General features: G+C 37.3%; 1 protein-coding gene across 3 annotated transcripts in view; it reads left to right on the top strand.

Annotated features, from left to right (window-relative positions):
• The window catches only part of ANKS6 (ankyrin repeat and sterile alpha motif domain containing 6), a 46,332-nt gene that overhangs the window by 14,461 nt on the left and 12,901 nt on the right, over positions 1 to 18,970 (top strand). For 2 of the 3 annotated variants that reach the window (XR_008235277.1, XM_052787821.1), the window contains exons 5-12: positions 2,390 to 2,496; positions 3,963 to 4,111; positions 9,847 to 10,057; positions 10,660 to 10,709; positions 11,751 to 11,954; positions 13,762 to 13,927; positions 14,614 to 14,783; positions 18,280 to 18,469. Coding sequence is in view for 1 of the 3 variants with exons in the window: in XM_052787821.1 (XP_052643781.1) it covers positions 2,390 to 2,496; positions 3,963 to 4,111; positions 9,847 to 10,057; positions 10,660 to 10,709; positions 11,751 to 11,954; positions 13,762 to 13,927; positions 14,614 to 14,783; positions 18,280 to 18,469 (1,247 nt within the window). In the remaining 2 variants the exon portion in view is untranslated. The remainder of the gene's footprint in view (positions 1 to 2,389; positions 2,497 to 3,962; positions 4,112 to 9,846; positions 10,058 to 10,659; positions 10,710 to 11,750; positions 11,955 to 13,761; positions 13,928 to 14,613; positions 14,784 to 18,279; positions 18,470 to 18,970) is intronic. The other variant, XR_008235278.1, reaches the window with a different exon arrangement.

Here is an 18,970-nt window from a genome sequence, read left to right as displayed (position 1 = left end):
GATTCACCTCGCTGCCTGGTAATGCTCGCGTTAATTGTACAAATGCAGGTATTCTGCTCCAGCTTTTATTTTTAGTCAGCAGATCTCACTGGACTGTGAAAGCGCAACAAAGGGGAAAAATAGGAGGTCAAGTTGTCATTGCTTTGTGAAGTATTCTGAAGTAGTTCCTGGGACCTACATAAGATGAGATTCTCTGCTTCCTCACCAATGCAGTACTGATAGTAGCGATGGGCATTTCACAGAAGTGCCTGAAGATTAGTTTTTCTGGTGCAGCCGTTTTGCTAGCAGCAGCCACCCCAACGCACAGTTGGAATCTCTACTCCAGCCAGCAGAAAGTGATGTGCAGGGCTGCTGGTATGTCCCCATGCCAGTACTCAGGCGCTCCTCTTGTTTGTGGAAGCACAGAGCACAGCTGAGCATTGCGTGTGTTCAGATACTGCCCTTTCCCTTTCCTGGAGGACTGTTAGGAAAATTCCCTTCCCTATTATATCAATCAGTCTTTATAGCATGAAATTGTATTAACTTTGTCAATACACTTAATGTTTAAGGTAGTGAAATTTTACTGGAGACTTTGGTATTGTTCATGCTTAAGTAAAACAAACTAAAGGACAGTGGCTCAGTGGAAGGACCAGAAGGATGTCCCAGCCCTGGAAATAAGGACTTGGCTTCTTGGAGACTTAGAGCTGTCCATGAAGGATGAAAGATACCCCTAGTCAACCAAGATAATGCCAGCATCGTAGCCCCTCTTAAGATGTCTTTGAAGCCTTCCCAGTGTTGTCTGGCATCATATATAAGTAACGATAGTAAGACTGACTCCAGGGACATCTGGATCAATAGATGAGCAGCAAGAATGCTGCAGAAATACAGTTGCTTTGCAAAGTTTTACTATGTTTAGTAAATCAGTAGTGTGGGTGTTGGTGATTAGTCAAATCATGTTGTACCTAAATGCTCAAAGTGTACCAGAACCCTGTGTAAAACCACATTTGGGGTGCCCCAGTTTGGCTGGGACACCTCGTGCATGAATAAATATTTCGCTTGTAATTCTATACTTTGCGTCCTAGCCTTTCTCCTTAGTTGGCATGGGCCAGTTGCAAATTTTCAGAACAACTGGAAATCTTTAGCTTCCGCAGAGCCTCAGCTTACCCTCTCTCAGGAGCAACAGTGGTGTGGAAGGTCCCTGGTTTGAAGGAGGGAGTGGGCAAGGTCTGTGTGAGCCAGGAGCAGGATTGTGTCTCTGTGTGCCCTCAAGGTGCAGGACTGGAAAGCGGGATGAGGGATGACACAGTTTTAAGGAAGAGAAGAAGAGTAATGGGAAGCATGCAAAGGAGCTGTAGTGAAGATAAGCAGAATTTTTGTTAGAAGAGTGGAGGAACATTCCTCCTCCCATTTTAGATTGATTTGATCTGGAGTGAGTTCAGAAGTGAAAACTTCATCTATATGTTAAGAAGTTAATGCTCTGAAGTGGAGAGGTTGAGATCTGATTGTCAGCTTCAGTATTAGAATTTGCAGTCACCTATTGCTGCTTAAGAACATTTTTGCTCTGTGTTGCTTATGCATCAGAGTTTGGTTTTATACCAGGTCAGTCCCTGCTCAAAAGGAGATTTCCCTTGCTTTGTTGTCTGTTCACTTATTTTGTAGGCTGAATTACAGTATTGTTTTTAACCCACGAGGCAAGTCCTGCTTATTTATTTAGGTATATGAGAGGGACTAAAGTGAATGGGATAGTTGCTTTTATGCAACTAGCTTTTATGACCTTTTGCTGGAAGGTGTTTGTGTTGGTTATCATTTAATGCTGATTGGTTTTGCATGTTAAACATTTGAAGGAAGTGGTAATGTGCCTTCTCAATTATATAATATATATCTCTAATTAAGTGAAGTACTGTTTGGAGTTCATAATTTATCTTCAGTCACTTTGGTTTTTCTGTATGCAATTTCTTACCTGTTCTGAATATGAAGTTGTGTTGAAGTATTAGTGATGGCATGTGATGACTACTGGACTGACCTTTGTCTTTCCATCTGCTTTTTTGCCCTAGGCATTAATGGCCTTTCATTGGGAAGGTGTTTGGCAACAAATTCTAGAGTCAGTTCCAAAGGGTCAGCTTAAGAAACTGACTGTTCCAATTAGTTTTTTTAGGCTGACTTTCTGCATGTTGATTAGTGTAATTCATAGCGAGTAAACAGTGACTGACAAAGGAATCATGGGAGCTTCTGAATAGTCTGTGAACAAATTTTAGACTTGGTTAGCTATACAGAAGGAAAAAGTCTGATCTCTAATTGAGGAGCAATGGTATAAAAGGATGAAAATAGAGTATTAGGTTTTGGGGGAGTTTTTTGGGTTTTGGTTTGGTTTTTTTTAACATGAGCAATGCCTTTTTTTCTTCCCTTAAAGAAACAAAGATGTTGTAAAGTATTTGTTAAATCAAGGAGCTGACGTCAATCTTCGTGCAAAAAATGGATATACAGCTTTTGACCTGATAATGCTGCTGAATGATCCAGGTATGTTATTCCAAAGAACAGTGAGGGAATGTACAACATAAACGGATAAACATCCCTTCCAATCTAGAAAATACATTAAAGTTGCTAGGAAGTATCCTCTGAAGTCTGGGCTGGACTGGACCAAGAAAGGATGTTGCCTGAAAATGGTGAGTTTTGAGTTAATTGGTTAGATGAGTGTATACATTTATGGGATAAAAGATTCTGTGCATTCCTCTTCCTGTGTTTTTGAAGATGCTCCAAAATGTATTGTTCGTGGCACCACCAGAGCCACTTCAGTGGCATTTGACTGTGGTGGCCCAGGTATTCTGTAGTGTCACTAGCACAGAGCTGTGAACTAGAGCTAGAAGTTTCCACTCAGTAAACAGCAGTAAAGGGACAGGACAAAGAGAGTGCAGTCGGAACAAAACTAGTGAACTCCTGGCTGAACCTCCCACTAGGTCTGTAAAGCCTGAGAATAAATCACACTTCAGGTTGTTTTTATGGGAGTGCTTTAGAAATAGGCAGTGTGTTTTGAGGAGACTTCAATGAAACACGTTTATTTTTTGTTGTAGTTTGTTTAGCCTATATAATTTGTCACTGTTAAGCTTGCCTGGTAGCTGGATTGCTTTATCTGAAGCCAAAAAACACTACTGCTGATGGGATTAATGTTTTATTTTCTCTGTATTTACTCATTATGGTGGTTTTGGTCACTAGCAGATACCTTTTCTTTGTCAAAAGTAGATCTCTAATAGGATGAAATTTTAGAAAATACATACAGTGAATTATTTTGTAACTAACTTCTTGTAGGACAGAGTAGTTTGTCTTGTTACCTGTCTCTCTCTCTCTATAGGTATAGGTCGGTTCTGTGTGCCCTTCTGAAAGTCTTCCCTGATTTCTGTGTAAAATACAGATTTACAGAGTATTTTTTGCTTTCCTGTCCTCATTTCATGCTTGTTCTTTTTTCTTCTTCTTCCTTTCTTTTTTTTCTTAATTTTTGTTGTCCAGCTTTTTTCTTACCATGTCTTTTCAGTCCCTTCAGTATCCAGACTGAACATCTCCTTTCTTTTGGGGATTTAATTTCAAGCTTCTTTTCTGCAACCTACGCTTGAAGAAAGAATATTCATTTTTCTCTACTCTCTTCTGTGTCAGGTGAGAAAAGGGAGCATCACAATATGGTTCTTAACTTCTAAAAGTGCAAGAGGAGGCAGTTCACTTGGTCAGACATGACTGATTCCAACTGAATAGCATGCTTATTTATATTGATAAATACCTTTAGAGAGGTGATGGTAAGACTACAGCTCATTGTGTGGGGAGAAGGTGTGGGAAACTTAGGTCAAGAAAGAAGGTTTCGGGGATTCATCTGCTTTGTCTTTGAGAGGTAGATCAATTACTACTTACATGGGATTTATAGGTGAAGTGTCAGTTTATCAGTCATAATTTGGGAAAGCAAAACAGACTAAACATTATCTTAATTTGTTTTCTTTTAGACACAGAGCTTGTACGGTTACTGGCATCAGCATGCATGCAAGTAGACAAAGACAAGAATAAACTGAACAACAGATCATCTTTGCCCTGTTCCAGAAGTAGGCAATCCTTAAATGTCCCAATGTTGCCAGATGACAAAGGAGGTCTAAAGGTAAATATATTCACTCTTAATAAATAACCAGTGCATTGTTTCCTATAATTTATGAAGCAGAGAAAGTCATTGCTAAGAAGTACGTTGGATCTAATATGTAACTGGTTTTTTTTGCGGGGTGGGGGTGTTCTGAATTCCTCGTTGGTAGCACTTCCTTGTTTTATGAAATGCAGCATGTGTTTAGCTTTCTTTTTGTCAGATGGCAAGGCAAAGGGAAGACTTTTAAGGAAGAGTTTGCATCAGAGCATTTCAGTGCCTAGAAATAGATCTCATAATTAAGTAGTGGAAGGTATCATGTTCCTAAGTTTAGAACTGAATCCATTATGATCTTAATTATAAATCTGCCTTTAAAACGCAAATGTACTCCAGTTTTAGTAGATTCTTTATACTCATTGCTAACTTTTTTTTTTTTTAAATTGGAGTGGATGTGTTATGGGGATTTGGCTAGTATCTCCTCACATACTGAGAAACTGCCTATTTATATGTTTGTTCTATGGAGGAATTGCAGCAGTAGTTCTTTTATTTTACTTTTATGGTATTTAGTAGACCCTAGAAGAAGGAAGGATGATGTAGGAAGGAAACTGAAGCTCTGGTAATGTACTGGAAAATACTCCTGGGATTCTGTGTGGGACAGCCCAAGAGACTGAGAGGCTACACCTCTTGTCTGCCTCTAGGACAGATGGTAGACTTCATTTCAACCATAAATGAAAACAGGCTTTTGACATTGAAAATTAAGAAGATCATAGCAGAGATTTTAATATGAAGAGTGTGCTGTTGAGGCTTACATGTCCTCTGGCATGCTGTATCTTTAACTTGAAATTGTCAGTAGTCCAATAGGAAACAACATAGAGTCAGAACAAGTGAATGCCACTTAAACAAAGATATTGCAACTTAGATTGTCTGTTTGCAAAAGAGAAGGAAAAAGTATTAGTTTGTTTTGTTGTTGTTGCTGTTGGTTTTTATTTAGGTGAATAATTTTTTGATTGTGGTGTACCTCAGAATTTCCTTGAGTCCATGATCTCACATTTTTAGGATAAATACTATCAGGGTCTTGGAAACACACATGGTAATTTCCAGGCTATTGTTGACATGAATGGTTGACATGAACCATTTAAAGTTCTACTTCAGCTCAAATCTGTTTTAACTAAGAAGCAACAAGTGGTTATTTTCATATGTTTATTCTATTATTTGATATGATACAACTTCAGTATCAATTTAGATGGACCTATTTAAGAATGCAGTTACTTAAATGGGAGCTTGTCAGAACAGCTTTTGGTGTTGTGGAGTACAGATCAACAACAGGTCAGATTGCGATTCTTGCAGTATTATGACACAAAAGTTTGGATTAGAGTCATAAAAGATTATGAAGTGAAATGAAAAAAATTACAAGATTTGTTAATAATAAAGATGTACACATGAGTACTGACGCAAATTTAATATTTTGATGTGTGGAATGTTTAAGTATTTGGTCTCAAAACTACAAAATATTACAGTGTTTACAAGTTTAGTCTTAAGCACTTTTTCAGCAGAAATTGTATTCTGTATAGTTCTCTGATTTTTTTATATATATATAACCTGAAAGCCAGTATAACCCCCTCTTCCATCACTGCTTAATGCTTTATTAACCATTCTGTCTGACCACAAGTATGTTACATATCTTACTCTCCTTACAAATGTTCACCAGCATGGGAAGAGAGTGCTGAAGTGAGGGACCTCTCCTGGGTTTTGTAGCAGCAGTGCTTCCATGCGGACAACTGCTCTGTGCTGAGCCAGGACTGTAAACAAAAGATATTTATGGTGACTCAGCCAGTACCTAAATTTTCTGTCTGTATCAGTGCAAATGATGGAATGTGGGGTCTACACAATCATGGAAATGTAAAAATGAGAGGGAATTCAAGAGGCTCATCTGTCTCTATGTAAGGAGACAGAATGAACATGCCAAGAACATCCTTGACTGAAGTTTCTGTTCTCTCTTCTTTCACTGTGGTGGAGAGATCCCTTGGTCCCATGGTCTCTGTCAGCACCCAGTTCCACTGCTTGACGCTTCTTGCGGTCAGAATTTTTCTCCACTGATCTAATCTATATCTCTCTTGCTGTGTATTAAGTTGATTGATTCCCATTCAGTGGCCACCTTCATTTTTATAAGAACTACATAAATACCGAAAGAACTCTCATATTCTTGTCAATCTTTTTTTTTCTAGACTAAATAAAAATAGTTAATTCAAATTTACTTGTTTGCACGTTATGTTTCCTAAACTTACTATTTCTAATTTGTCTATATCTGTCAAGGTGAGGGATCCGAAACGAGTAATGAGATTCTAGCTAGGGTCTCAGTATCACATAGTGGCGTACAAAAACTCTTGCACAGTTGTGTGCTTCATGCTGTTGCCAGTGAAATGTACCTTTTCTTTGCAGCAGTAAGACACTGTGCATCTATACCTAGCTTGTGATACATTAATGACTCTGATTTTCTTTTTTTTTAGTACAGACAGCTGCTTTGCTACTTACTTCCTTTTCTGTATTTGTACACTTGATTTCTTCTTCTTACATGTCAGCTTGACCCCTACTGAATAATGTCAATTTGTCAGTGTTTAAATTTAGAATATCTAAGGTGCTCACAAAACTGTCCAGTTAGATGTCTTCCATAGACTCTGCAAAATATGTTACGTTTCATTGCTGCTGTTGTTAATGAACATTTCCAAACTCCTGTTTCACTCCACAAAATATGTCCTCCCAATTTGAGATCAAATTGTTGGTAATTTTTTTCTTAATAGTTTTTTTGGCTATGGTGCTTACCTTGTATTAATTTTACTTGAACCATACTTTCCTCAGTCATTTGATGAACGTTACATGGAATAGCAATAAAAGCTTTATTGAAGTCAAGCTATGTTACAGCTTTTCCTCCCGTCTGCCCACTTGACCAGTTATTCTGTCAGAGAGATTGATGTGGTGGGATTCATTCCCAACAAACCCATGCCAGCTGTCTCTTATGAGCTGTGATGACGTACAAAGTTTTTTCAGCGGTGTCCTTTCAAGTTAAGCTTTTTGATCAGTAAATTTTCAGATTTTGCTCTTTGGGGTAAGAGTGCTTATGTATTTGCATTTTGCCTGATTTCTGTAACTTCTTCCATCCTCTTAACTTATCTTGAAGATAATCAATATTTGTTCAGAGGTCGTGTTGTCTGTAATTACTCTAGGGTAATTTTAATCAGTCTTGTCTGGTTTTAAGTCGTGTAAGCTTATTTAAATATTCTTACTCTGTTAAGCAAATGCACTTATATTCCTACCTTCCTCCTGGTAATGGTATTCATACTAAAATATCTGATCACAAGTAGGCTGCTTTTGAAGTTCAAAAGAAACCCAACCCTTTTCAGTGTCTCCTGTTTGATCTCTTTTGTCATTAACTAGTAGACTTTTGTAATGTGTTTCTTTTATTTGTAGTTTATGTGTAATACAGGCCCTTGTTCCTTTACCTACTGATTATGTAGTGGATAACCATGATCTCATTCTTTACCCCCTTTCATGCAGGAACTATTAAGTCCTTTGTTTTGCACCATTTTGTGGACTTGAAAACAAAGTTGTGCCTTTTCAATATACAAAAATTTTATTTCCTCTCTTTTCTTCCTGCCTGTGCTTCTTCAGCAGGTTATACTCTCAATGTCAGTGTTAGAGCAGCGTGAATTATCACACTCGGTTTCTTTTTTAGATTAAAGTTGTTTGAGGGCAGAGATTTCCAGTTCTTCCCCTTATTCTTTCGTTCCTAATATTGTTACGAATGTCTAAGTTATTTCTCTAGTGACAACACCATTTTTCTTTTATAGTATTGCCTTCTCCCACTGCTACTAGATTTCAGCCTTTTGACAGACACTATTTTTAACCACAAACACATTTTTGTTACTTGGCTGCTTCAGTCTAAAGCCCTTTATTCCAGCTTCTGTACATGTGTGGCGTGGTAGGGTATATGGAGAGGCCACAACCTTCTGCAGCAGCAGACTGGAAATTCCAGAGTGCAGACCACTGTACTCTAAACACGAGAGGACAAGATGAACCTCTCCCCTATCATTCCTTTCTTGCAGGAGAGCAGTAGTTTTTCATATGGTAACATAGTGGCTGTACTTACTCCATTTCAGGTTAGTTTGTGGTGTGAGCATATGTTAACAAAGCAGAAGCACCGTGAAAGAGAGTGACAAAGATGATAGGAACTTAGAAGTGATCTTTGTTACAGAAGCAAGCTAGCTTCAGGAATCAAAACCAAACCACATTGTGCAAGCAGTCTCTTTTGTAAGCTCATAATACTCTGTGTTAAAATTAGATGGATTTTTTTGCCCTTTCAGTTCCTTTTGAAGGGTGAATAAATGCTGAACTGTGTGGGTTTTATTGCTTTCTCGTAACTATTTGTCTCTCTTGCCTTTTTCCATCAGGTCTTTGTTGCTGAAAGTAATGTAAATCTTTATTAGTTATGGCTCCAAAGAGATACAAAGGTCTGAGAACTCTCTCCATTACTAATGCTTTGTGCAGATTTAAAATCTTTTTAATGATCATCTGCTAGAAGGATTGATTTACTGGGAATAAGTTTACAGTTTATATTACTTCTACTGTATGACAGTTGGGAAGACATATATCAGTAAGTAGTTGAAAAATGTTAAATGCCAAGGAGAGAGGGGAATATGTATGATGAGAAGGAATGGCTAAGAATAAACTGGGAAAGTGTGTTATCTGGATTGGATATCATGTAACGCTGCCTTGATGAAGTATCATCACTTTTAATTTACTTTATTTATTTATTTTTTTAAAACTGTTCCAGAAAGGGAAGAAGAAGCTTTGCTAAGAAATAATCAGAAGATATTTGTAATCTGATTTACCTACAAGCCACGTACTCTTTAATACAAATTGTATAGGTCATCTTAATATAGCCTAGGTCTCGTATAGTCTAGAGAAATGTCCTGTGAAATACTTGAAGCATCTTGCACTGTCTGCCTGTAAAAATGTGTAAGTCTGTAAATATTTGGATAAATTGTATTTTGAGCAAAGGTGGTTCTTTCATGTAACAGTTTCCACATATGTCATACCTCTGTGGATAGAGGTTGTAGGTGCAGTAGTCCTAAGGTTTGTGGTGTTTTCACATCTGATATTTCCTTGCTTTGCTCTTCTTCAGTTTATAGTCTTTCCAGTCTGGCAGGGTTTAAGTTATCTGTATAGCAGCACTGTATGGATTGTGCATCTTTAGTTTGACAGGAATACTATCAGAACTCTTCCAGTTTGCCATTGATTTTGAAAGTCTTAAGGAGAAGCTTTCATGCAGATTGGATAAACTTCTATGCACACCTCTAAGAAGCAGCAAATATACGTGCCAGTTCGTTGATGCCAAAGAGTGTAAGAATGGATGGTGAAATTGGAAGTTAAAGGGAAGATTAAATATTTGCGATGTAGCTATAAAAATTTCCTATTGAAATTGCCCTAATACTTTTATCTACCTTGCCTTTCCAGATAGTGTGGAAAAATATTGTAAGGCATTTGCCAGATGAAAAATAAGGAAGGAGATTAATCTTATACATACAAATTATGGTGAAGGATTCTGTTGATAATTGCAAGCCACTTTAACATTGCTTTTGTAGTTTATATCAAAAACTCCTTGACAGATTTATCACTGCTGTAAGGATTACTTAATTGCACATTTTTTTCTTCTTTTTTTCTTCTAGTTGGAACTAAATTGTTGTGTCTTCTTATCAATCTAGTCCTGGTGGAGTAGAATGTCCAATCGATTCCGCAAGCTGAAGCTGACTCAGACATTGCGCCATGGATTTCCTTCCAATCAGTTTGTGCCTTTTCCCGATGAGCCTGAACCATCATTAAGTTCCACCATAAAAGCAGTTTCACAGAGTGATACAGACACCCCTGGAAACCTTGATGCTGCTACAGCTTGGATCACAAATAACAAAGCTAGTGGTAAAGCCAGAGTTACCTTGTGGGAAGTGAGCTCTTGTGGGATAGTCAAGATGATACTATTTCTAATTTATTGATTTAGTTTTTATTTAGCTTAATATAACTGAAAAGACACTTAATGTATTTGTAGTATATAGGAAGAGAGATGTCTGTACTCCTGACCGTTGATCATGCTGAATGCTGAGTGCAGCATCATTTAAGCAGGAAAATGTTAATATAACCATGTTACTGTTCTGTAGCAAGCACCATTAAATTGGACAGTAGAGACAGGTCACTCAAAAGTTGTTAATATCTTTGGTAAACTAATTTATGTAATGAAAACCAATTTATTTAAACAAAGATATAACTATGAGAAGATTGGAAAAGCCCAAATCATAAAGCACATCTACTGAAATTGTACAGCTCTCCATGCAAAACCCCCACAGTTTGGGAAGTGAAATAAGACTATTGGCTTAATTTTAGTTCAGGTACATGGCAGTGTCACTGGAAATTTTGGTTCTATGTGCTTACTGAGCGTAAAGCTGTTGAATGTTTGAAAACAGTAAGCTATCCTTGAGAACAAAAGTAGAAGCATGTAAATGACAAAACATTTATGTATTTTTCAGGTGTAAACACTGCAAAAGGAGGAAAGGATGATGAATTATTGACAACCATGGTATGTTACTGTTCTAGGTGTGTTCAGTCCAATTCAGGAGCTCATGCAGCTCCTGTTATTTTTATTTTTTTTTTTTACCTCCTATCCAAGTCACCATTAGAAAGAGGGCTGTCGTGTTGATAGTCACTAGACAGGAGCTGACAGGCTGTGATACGTCAGTAGTTCTTAAACTAGGATGTACTACAACTAGTATGGTATGGAAGCTGTTGACAAGTACTGACTTTTTTCAAGAGTTACCCACACCTTTGTATGATCAGCAATGAATTAGTAAAATAGACGGAACAGCTGATTAGTTGCTGACAAACGGTATGCTGTAAGGAAATTATGGATGGAACATGGCACAATGTGACAGTGAGAAGTTACTAGTAGAGGCAACCATGAAATACTCAGTTTAGGATGTTTATTTGTATTATTCTATTTCTTCTTTTGTTATGCTGTAGCTTTAAATTCCCCTACAGCTTACTCCCTGGAGATGTCATTAAATTTGGCTGGTTATCCTTCATGTTCTTTTTTAAGGAGATTGAGTAGCTTTTGATGTGACTGACTGACAGAACTCCAGGGAGCCAAATCAGTTGTGTTGGTTTACTCTTTCTGGAGAACTCATACAGCAGGAACAGGCAGTTATTCACTGTTTCCAGGTGTCCTGTCTGGGAATACAGAGAGGACTATCTTGTTACTTTTTTGGAAATTAATTGCTGTGGAAATTAATTGTTAACATTGCTGTTAAAATCAGTTTGAAGCAAGATTCAGCCCAATGAAGGAAGAGGTAGTTTCTGCCACTTAATGAACTATATTCATTGTATTAAATGAATGAGCATACTGTTGGGTGCCAGAATGTCCATTGGATTCTCTCTGTTGTTGTGTCGTACATCTTTACAAATACTACTTTTGTGTCTCGTTTCCATTTTATTTTGTTTGAAAATGCATTTGTCTCCATCTTTTTATTTAACTTAAAATTTTGACACTACATCATCAGCTTCCAGTAATCTTTCTTAAGAAGAGGCTCTTTTCTTTTTCCCTTTCTTTGTTTCTCTCTCTCAGTTGAGAAGTAGTGCTCCATTTACCAGGCTGCCCAGTGATAAACTGAAAGCAGTGATACCGCCTTTCTTACCACCCTCAAGTTTTGAGCTTTGGAATTCTGACCGAACACGACTCGGCAAAGATGGCAAAGCTGAACAGATGAGAACTGCCTGGCCACAGAGAGCGATCAAGCATGATTTTAACAGCAGTGGGAACTCTGATATAGTAAGCAAACAAAACGTGTACGAATATCCTGTTATGTCCTAGCCATGGTGACTGGTGAGCCACACTGTGTTTCTGATTAAAAATTACTTTAAACCCACTGTCTCAGTAACGGCTTGTCCTTTTAAGCTCTGCTGTTTAGAAAGAATAGACATCCCTGTGGAAGGAACATAAATGCAACAGAAGTTTTGTATGAAATGAAACGATTTGTTTGCTGTTAACCAGAATAAAATCAAGCCCTAAGGAATTTGCTGCCAACTGCTAAAGTGGCTGCTGGTTCCACCTATGTATTTTAGTTGCCAAAGTAGGTACAGTAATTGGAGTGTGGTCAAAATTGCTCTGTTTTGGAAGAAGACTAGGGGAAGAAGAAAAGAATGAAAGTTTCTTAATTTTTAGGAACTGGGTAGGGAGGGAAGAAATATCAGTGAGACATAAATATACAGACATAACATTCTGAAAGGTTAGTAATAGATAAAATTGTAGCAATTAGTGATCAAGTGGGCTTGAAGGCATACGGCCTTAAAGTACAACTACTGTAAAAAGGCAAAAAGCCTGAATAAATTCTGGTTTTTATAGAAGGAGCTTGCCTGATTCCACAATGTTTTTTGTGAAAATGCAAACCAAAAGGAAAATAGCTTTATCTTGAGACAGGAAGCAAAACAACCCTGACAACCTTTGCTTTTGTAGTTAGTAGGAGAAAAAGGAGAAGTCCTTACTCGCCTGGCTTTAGACTCTAATAGCCAAGTGTAGAGAAGAGTTTATTTTACTAGTCCAGAACTGTATTTCATGTCAGTTCTAGAAATGGGGCAATGAAGACATTTTAGGGCGAATGTTTTTCTGCCTGCCTTTAAGTGAAAGTTAGCTTAATACCAGTAGACGTGATTTAGGTGGAATAAAGTGGAGTATTAAAAGGGAAGTGGTAGATCACAGGAAGGTAAATGTTCCTCATTCTAAAAAAAGTTGATTGTAATAACTTAAGTGGATAATTGGCACATGTATGTAAAGTGAGGCGAAGGGGAGGGAGGGGAGGACTAGCCATTGATCCTTCTGTGGGGAAAGAAGGGCTTTGCTAAGGTAAATAGGGAGAAGGAGAGAAGCCTAGTAAGTCAGATTTGGAAGAAGTGATTTGAGCAACAGGATAAGAAACATGAAAAAGCTGAGCTGCAAGAGCCGTATGTCAGATTGTTGGCAGTGGCCAGTGGTGTAAAAGCAAAAGAATTAAAGGAGGATGTGGATGTGGCTGAGGATGTGGCTAGCATATAGCTAGATCATTAATGCCTCAGTTAACAAGTCAACAAAATGGTGCAGGTAGATGTTTAGATTGAAGGGGATATGAAAATGCAACTGGAGGAGAGAAAGTTCTTGTCACTTGTTGCATCTTAGTAAGAAACAGGGATGTGATGGATGAGAAGTAGATGGTAGCTGTTTTGTAAGGTGGGAGAGACAAAACCAGGATTCTGCAGGGAAGTTTCACGTGATAATTTCTGCTCCCCCCGCCCCTGCTCATAATATCATGTATATCATACCTTAGATGCATCGTATATGCTCATTTTGTGTTGGACAAAGTTTAAGGAGAATTAATGCCTTTATTGTGTTATTTCTTTTGTTGATATACATTGAATATATATATTCTATTTATATAAATATATATTCAATATATTTCTATATGTAAAATAAGATTTTTTTTTTTCTATATCCCTTTTGTTCAGTGGAAGTTTCAGAACTTATGATAAATAAAATAGCAGTGGAAGCTTATCTTTGTTTTGCTCAAACAAGAAAAATTAATATTATTTTTCTTTTTGTTTTCCAGACATCTGTTAGCAAAGGTACTAGACCAGTCAAATTACCAACATTTGCAAGAAGACCTGCATCTCCTTCAAATTCCAACAGTTTCAACCATTCCCCCCATTCTTCTGGTGGGTCCAATAACATTGCGGGAATTAACAGGCATGGAGGAGAACTGCATAATAGATCAGGTACCATGCTGCTTTTATTTTTAATCAGAAAGTAATTTGTATCTGGTTCAGCTAAAAAAAATCAGTGTTTGTGATGATGGTAGAAGATACTAAACCTTTTCTGAGGGCTTCTGCTGCTGTAGAAGCAAAACTTCCATAAGTTTTATTGCAACAGGAATTGGACTTTGGACACCCACATAAGGAAATAAAAATGTCACATCTGTTACAGAACTCTCATAGGTTAGCCCCTGTCTCAGAAAAAACCATGTTGATTTTATTTGAGTCCACCCACAGTGGATCAGGTGGACGCTTGTTCGTTGCAACATATATTTCATAGAGCTGGCTCTTACCCATGTTACTTGCTTTTTGTTTAAAATAAAAATTCGGTTTCAATTAAAAACAAAGCTGCAAGCGTTGTATCTGGCAACTGTAAAGACAATATGGTGAAGCAGCTTATGAAACTTATATCCAAGAGTATGAAAGTCAGCTCTGTGTGTATATAGAGAAGGCTGGCTTCTCTCTTCTCCTGCAGTTGATTTTTGTTCCCTTCCTGAAAGCTGCTGCACAGGTCTGAACCTTACAATTCTCTTTTACTTCATCCAGTCAGTTTTTAAAAGAAAGTGGTGGAGAGAGGTGAATTGAGAATTAACAAATATTTTAAAATGATGGTTTCCTTGACTCTGTTTTTATTTTATTTTTTTTCTTAGGTGGCAGTGCAGATAATGTTTTGTCTCAGATAGCAGCCCAAAGAAGAAAAGCAGCAGGCTTACCTGAACAGAAGCCCAGCCAACAGCATAGTCCAGTCCAGTCAACTCCTTCATCCACTCTGCCTGATTTGCAATGTGCTCAAATTGTTGGCAATGGACACGTTGTAAAGGTACAGAGAAATATAAATTTTTGTCATTCCAAATTGGCTAATTTGAATAGGTTATGTCTCAGTCATGGAGGGTTGATAAATACAACTGCTTGACATCCCACAGCATAAGTGAATGAACACCTGTTATAGTAGTGGAAACTTTTCAGCTCCAAAAAACTTCCTTTTAATTATAAGTCTACAAAAAATCAGACCTAATAGTAAAACATGATTTTGCTTTATTACTACTTTAATTCTATTTTAAAAGCAGTAAATGTAATACTTGATCTTAGGGTAGATCTGCACTGTTATTTTGGTTTCTCATTATTTCTTTCTATGGCCCTGATTGATTCCAGTGTTTTATGTTAGCAATTCCTGGGCTTTACTCTGAAGTGCCATAGCTAGTTTCCCTTCAAAGGCACAACCTGAGCGCAGAATATGAGAAAATTTGTACCAGGATCTGCTGACCACAACAATATGCCCGTATGGAGTCTGCTCCACAAGGGTTTTAAACAGTGTGAACATTAAGCTGTCATCACCAAAGTCAGGTTTTGCTCCTGAGTGCAGGCTGTATTATCTGCACTGACTTACCTATCAATTTCCTGGAATAGCTTTACCCTCATGACCTGCCCATTTTTGTGCATGTACTTTGAAGCTAACAACTGCTTTGTACAAACTTTTTAAGGATTAAGATTTTAAATCTTCAAAATCTGCAGAGACAGAAGTTAGAAAGCAGCATCATAACAGAACGTGGAATACACTGTTGTGAAATGTATGGGTTTATTCATACAGGGAAACATTACACTTCAGAGAACAAGAGAAAGCAAGCACATAATTTGGGGTTTTAGTTCTAATGTCTGGTATTCTGAAAACTTTAGAATACACGACCAAGAGCAAAATTTCTCAACTTTTTGCTTGTGTAATCTCCAAACAGCTCATTTTGCTTTGTTTTATTTTCTTTGCATCTTTTAATGAGATTATTCTTGAAGTTTTGCCCAAAGAAACAAAAATGGCCAGAGTATAAAATTATTACATTTTCTATCTCGTTCTGTGATATCTTATATGGCAGCAGTAAGCAATATGTGTATTTAATCAGTAAATATCAATGATAAATGAAGTTACAAAGTTGTTCAGTGATTTAATTGCAATTCCTGGAGGACAAAAATCAGAAGAAAAGTGGTCAACTACCAATGCCAAAACAGTTTTCAGGAATAGTCACTTTGTCAATCAGTCCTGATTCTGAAGGGAGTACTGGTTGCTTTTCAAAGATGAGATTGGGAGCTAAAATTTATAACTCTGCTGGACTCCCAAAAGCTGTGGACTCATACTGATTCTTTGGCACATGATAATCTTTTCTCCCTTTCTATCCCACATAACTGCTCCCGGGGTTATAAATGATCTGTCTCTTTCTTTCCTGTAGACGAAGCCACTTTATTATACTGTTCCCTCATTAAAGTCTTCTCTACTGAACAGCTACCAAATGTTTTTTCTTTCAGAGGTGGTCTGACCAATATATTTCTAATTAAGGTCTCAGCAGTTCCTCTCAGCTTGTTTTTATCTTGGAAATAATTTCAGATGAGCTACTTGTGTGCCCCCCCCCAAAATCTTATTTTTCTCCAGTTATATTAGTTAGCCTCTTAAGAGAGAATACCTGTGCCTGTAAGCTTTGGGCTGCAGATCTTGGGGCCTGTTGTTACAACAATGCTACCACGAAGTTGTTTAAGTGTTATTCCCACTCACAGTGAAAGACATTAGGAGATAAAGAAGTAGAGAGGTGCAATGCCCTGCAGATCATCTTCTGGGAAGGCAGTTCATCATACTGTTGAAAAGATTTAAAAAAAAAAAAAAATTATGCCAGTATGTTGGAAAGGCAATAGCCCTTTCATTGCTCTTTGCTTAGATGTCCAGGTGAATTTCAGTCTATCCACCAATAAGAAAACATGTAATCCATGTGGATCTCTCTGTAGATGTTCATGCATCATATGTCTGAGGTGGTCATACGTCTGAGGTGGTTTTCAGGACATCAGTGTCTGTTGGGAGTACACAGTCACATATGGATCCACACTGGCTGCAAAAGCTTAAACAGCCTACTTTTTTGTTGTAATCAACAACATAAATGCTGAAAATTTAATGTCTATATCCATTGTGGAAATGCTTGTGCCCTCCCATGAGGATCATGCTAAACTTGGAAATAGCTGATGGAAAAATGCAGCAATGTTGCACTGATCAGTTTTGCAAAAGTTATCTATGAGGGGTGGGATTGTACAAGCCTTAAAGAAAGGAAAAGAAAAACTGAATAACAATGGACAGGGTGATGTAATTTAAATAAATGCAGACAATGCACTAGAGAGGGAGGACCATTCTGAAACACAAATGGCCAATAACAGAATACAGGGAAATTTGGGACAAAATTGAAATGAGTTCCCGATGCTTTTTGGAGAACTCTCAAATTTGTGTCGTGCTACGTTACTTCTAGTCAATTCAATGCAGGGCTAAGGAGGTAGTACATTCTGGCATAGGATAGAGTAATGGAAGAACATTACCATTCAAATCAATTTTATGTTTTTAATCTGCATCTTCTTCATTAACTAGAAAAGTTCATTTATGCCATAGCACAGAAGCAAAATTGTAGAGAGGCAGGAACCGCTGTCATTCTCCCTTCTTGCTTTGTTACCCAGCTCAACTTTTTTCTTATGTTTTTCTTGTAGCAGCCTGACTTTAAAAAGGTGTTTTAAGTTAAACTCTGGATTCAGGAATCCAGGAGAAAATCACCTAAGACTTCTTTTTAGGTCATATAATGCAAACATCGATATGTGTGAAGTGATACATAGATTGAGGAATTTGGAAGATGAGGTACATTAACTTGTTTTGGAAAAGACTGATACACATACATATATATTCTTATTTCTCATTTTAATTTGTCTATCTTCCTGTTTTCTATGCCTCCAAATATGTTAAATATTTGCAAAATATTTAATAAATTTGAATCATTTGACTGATGTTAGGTAATAACAAGTTTAAGGGTTGACTGGAAACTTTCATTCCAGTGCAGCAAGGGCTTTAAATGCACCAGAAACTTAGTCTATACTTGCTGCGTATTTCTGGTTAATCCAGCAGGAAGTGCTACTTTAAATTAGTGTCTGATATACTTTGAAAAGCTTTAATTGAGGCTTTATTTGTCTAATTTGAATGAAAAAGACCTGTTTTCAGAGTCAAAGTATTTTCAGCTTTTATAAAAAGAATAATTGTAGTGCTTGTATATAGTATTGCTTCATAAGAAATCATTTTCTTATTCCAAAATTACAGCCTTAATAAATGTATTTTTCTTGATGAAATTGAGGGGACAGACTCTCACCTGGGATAAATCAGTATTGCTCCAATTATTTCAATGTGAATCAAGCAGAAGCTTCTAGTTGTGACTACATGCTCTGCAGAAGTGATATGCAATTTAAGTAATATTGAAGCATCATATATAGGTAAACACTTTTTTAAACTGAAATGATTGTATCATTAACTGCAGCAAAAACTGGAGATGAACAAAAGACCTCCATCTGGGACTTCATCTACGTCTAAAAGCACATCACCAACTCTCACACCTTCCCCATCACCCTCCCCGTCTCCTAAGGTTCACAATGCGGAGTCCTCTCTCTCTTCTTCTCACAGACAGGCCAAGAGCAATGGTTCCAGCAGTGGTACTATTACAGAAGATGGTGAGTTGGTCACTGTAATTAGAGGAGATAGATTCATCAAGAGCACAAAGTGTTTTAAGCTATACCTGTACTGGATTAGTGCATATCTGCATGAAAGTGAGAACTGTTTTCTTTCTAAAAAAAATATTTTGGTGTTTCTTACTGCGAGATTGGTATTACTGCAGTAAAAGGCTATTTCTCCCAAAAGCTGTGATACCTTCCATTTAGAGGGATATTGGTACCATCTCAAAGCTAGCATAGAGCGTGTAGGTAGGCCGCTCTTATGTGGCCTCCTTCCTTCCCTCCTTTCTGGCTTAAATCCTGTTTTTCACCCTTTGCTGACGGTGGAAAATACACTTTCTCCACGTTAAAATTTTTTTTTTTTTTAATGAATACAGTGAAGCACATCATTACAGAAATACAATTTTGATTCATAGCAAGTCATAGCTATGGGCAATTAATTTTTAAGAGCTGTATTGCATTTATTTTTTTAATTTGAAAAAATAGCCTTATTTTGACTTT

The sequence above is a fragment of the Harpia harpyja genome, chromosome 5 (genome assembly GCF_026419915.1).
Source record: "Harpia harpyja isolate bHarHar1 chromosome 5, bHarHar1 primary haplotype, whole genome shotgun sequence".
NCBI lineage: Eukaryota > Metazoa > Chordata > Aves > Accipitriformes > Accipitridae > Harpia > Harpia harpyja.
The sequence above is the reverse complement of the archived record's forward strand: the minus strand, read 5'-3'. Positions and strand labels throughout refer to the sequence as shown.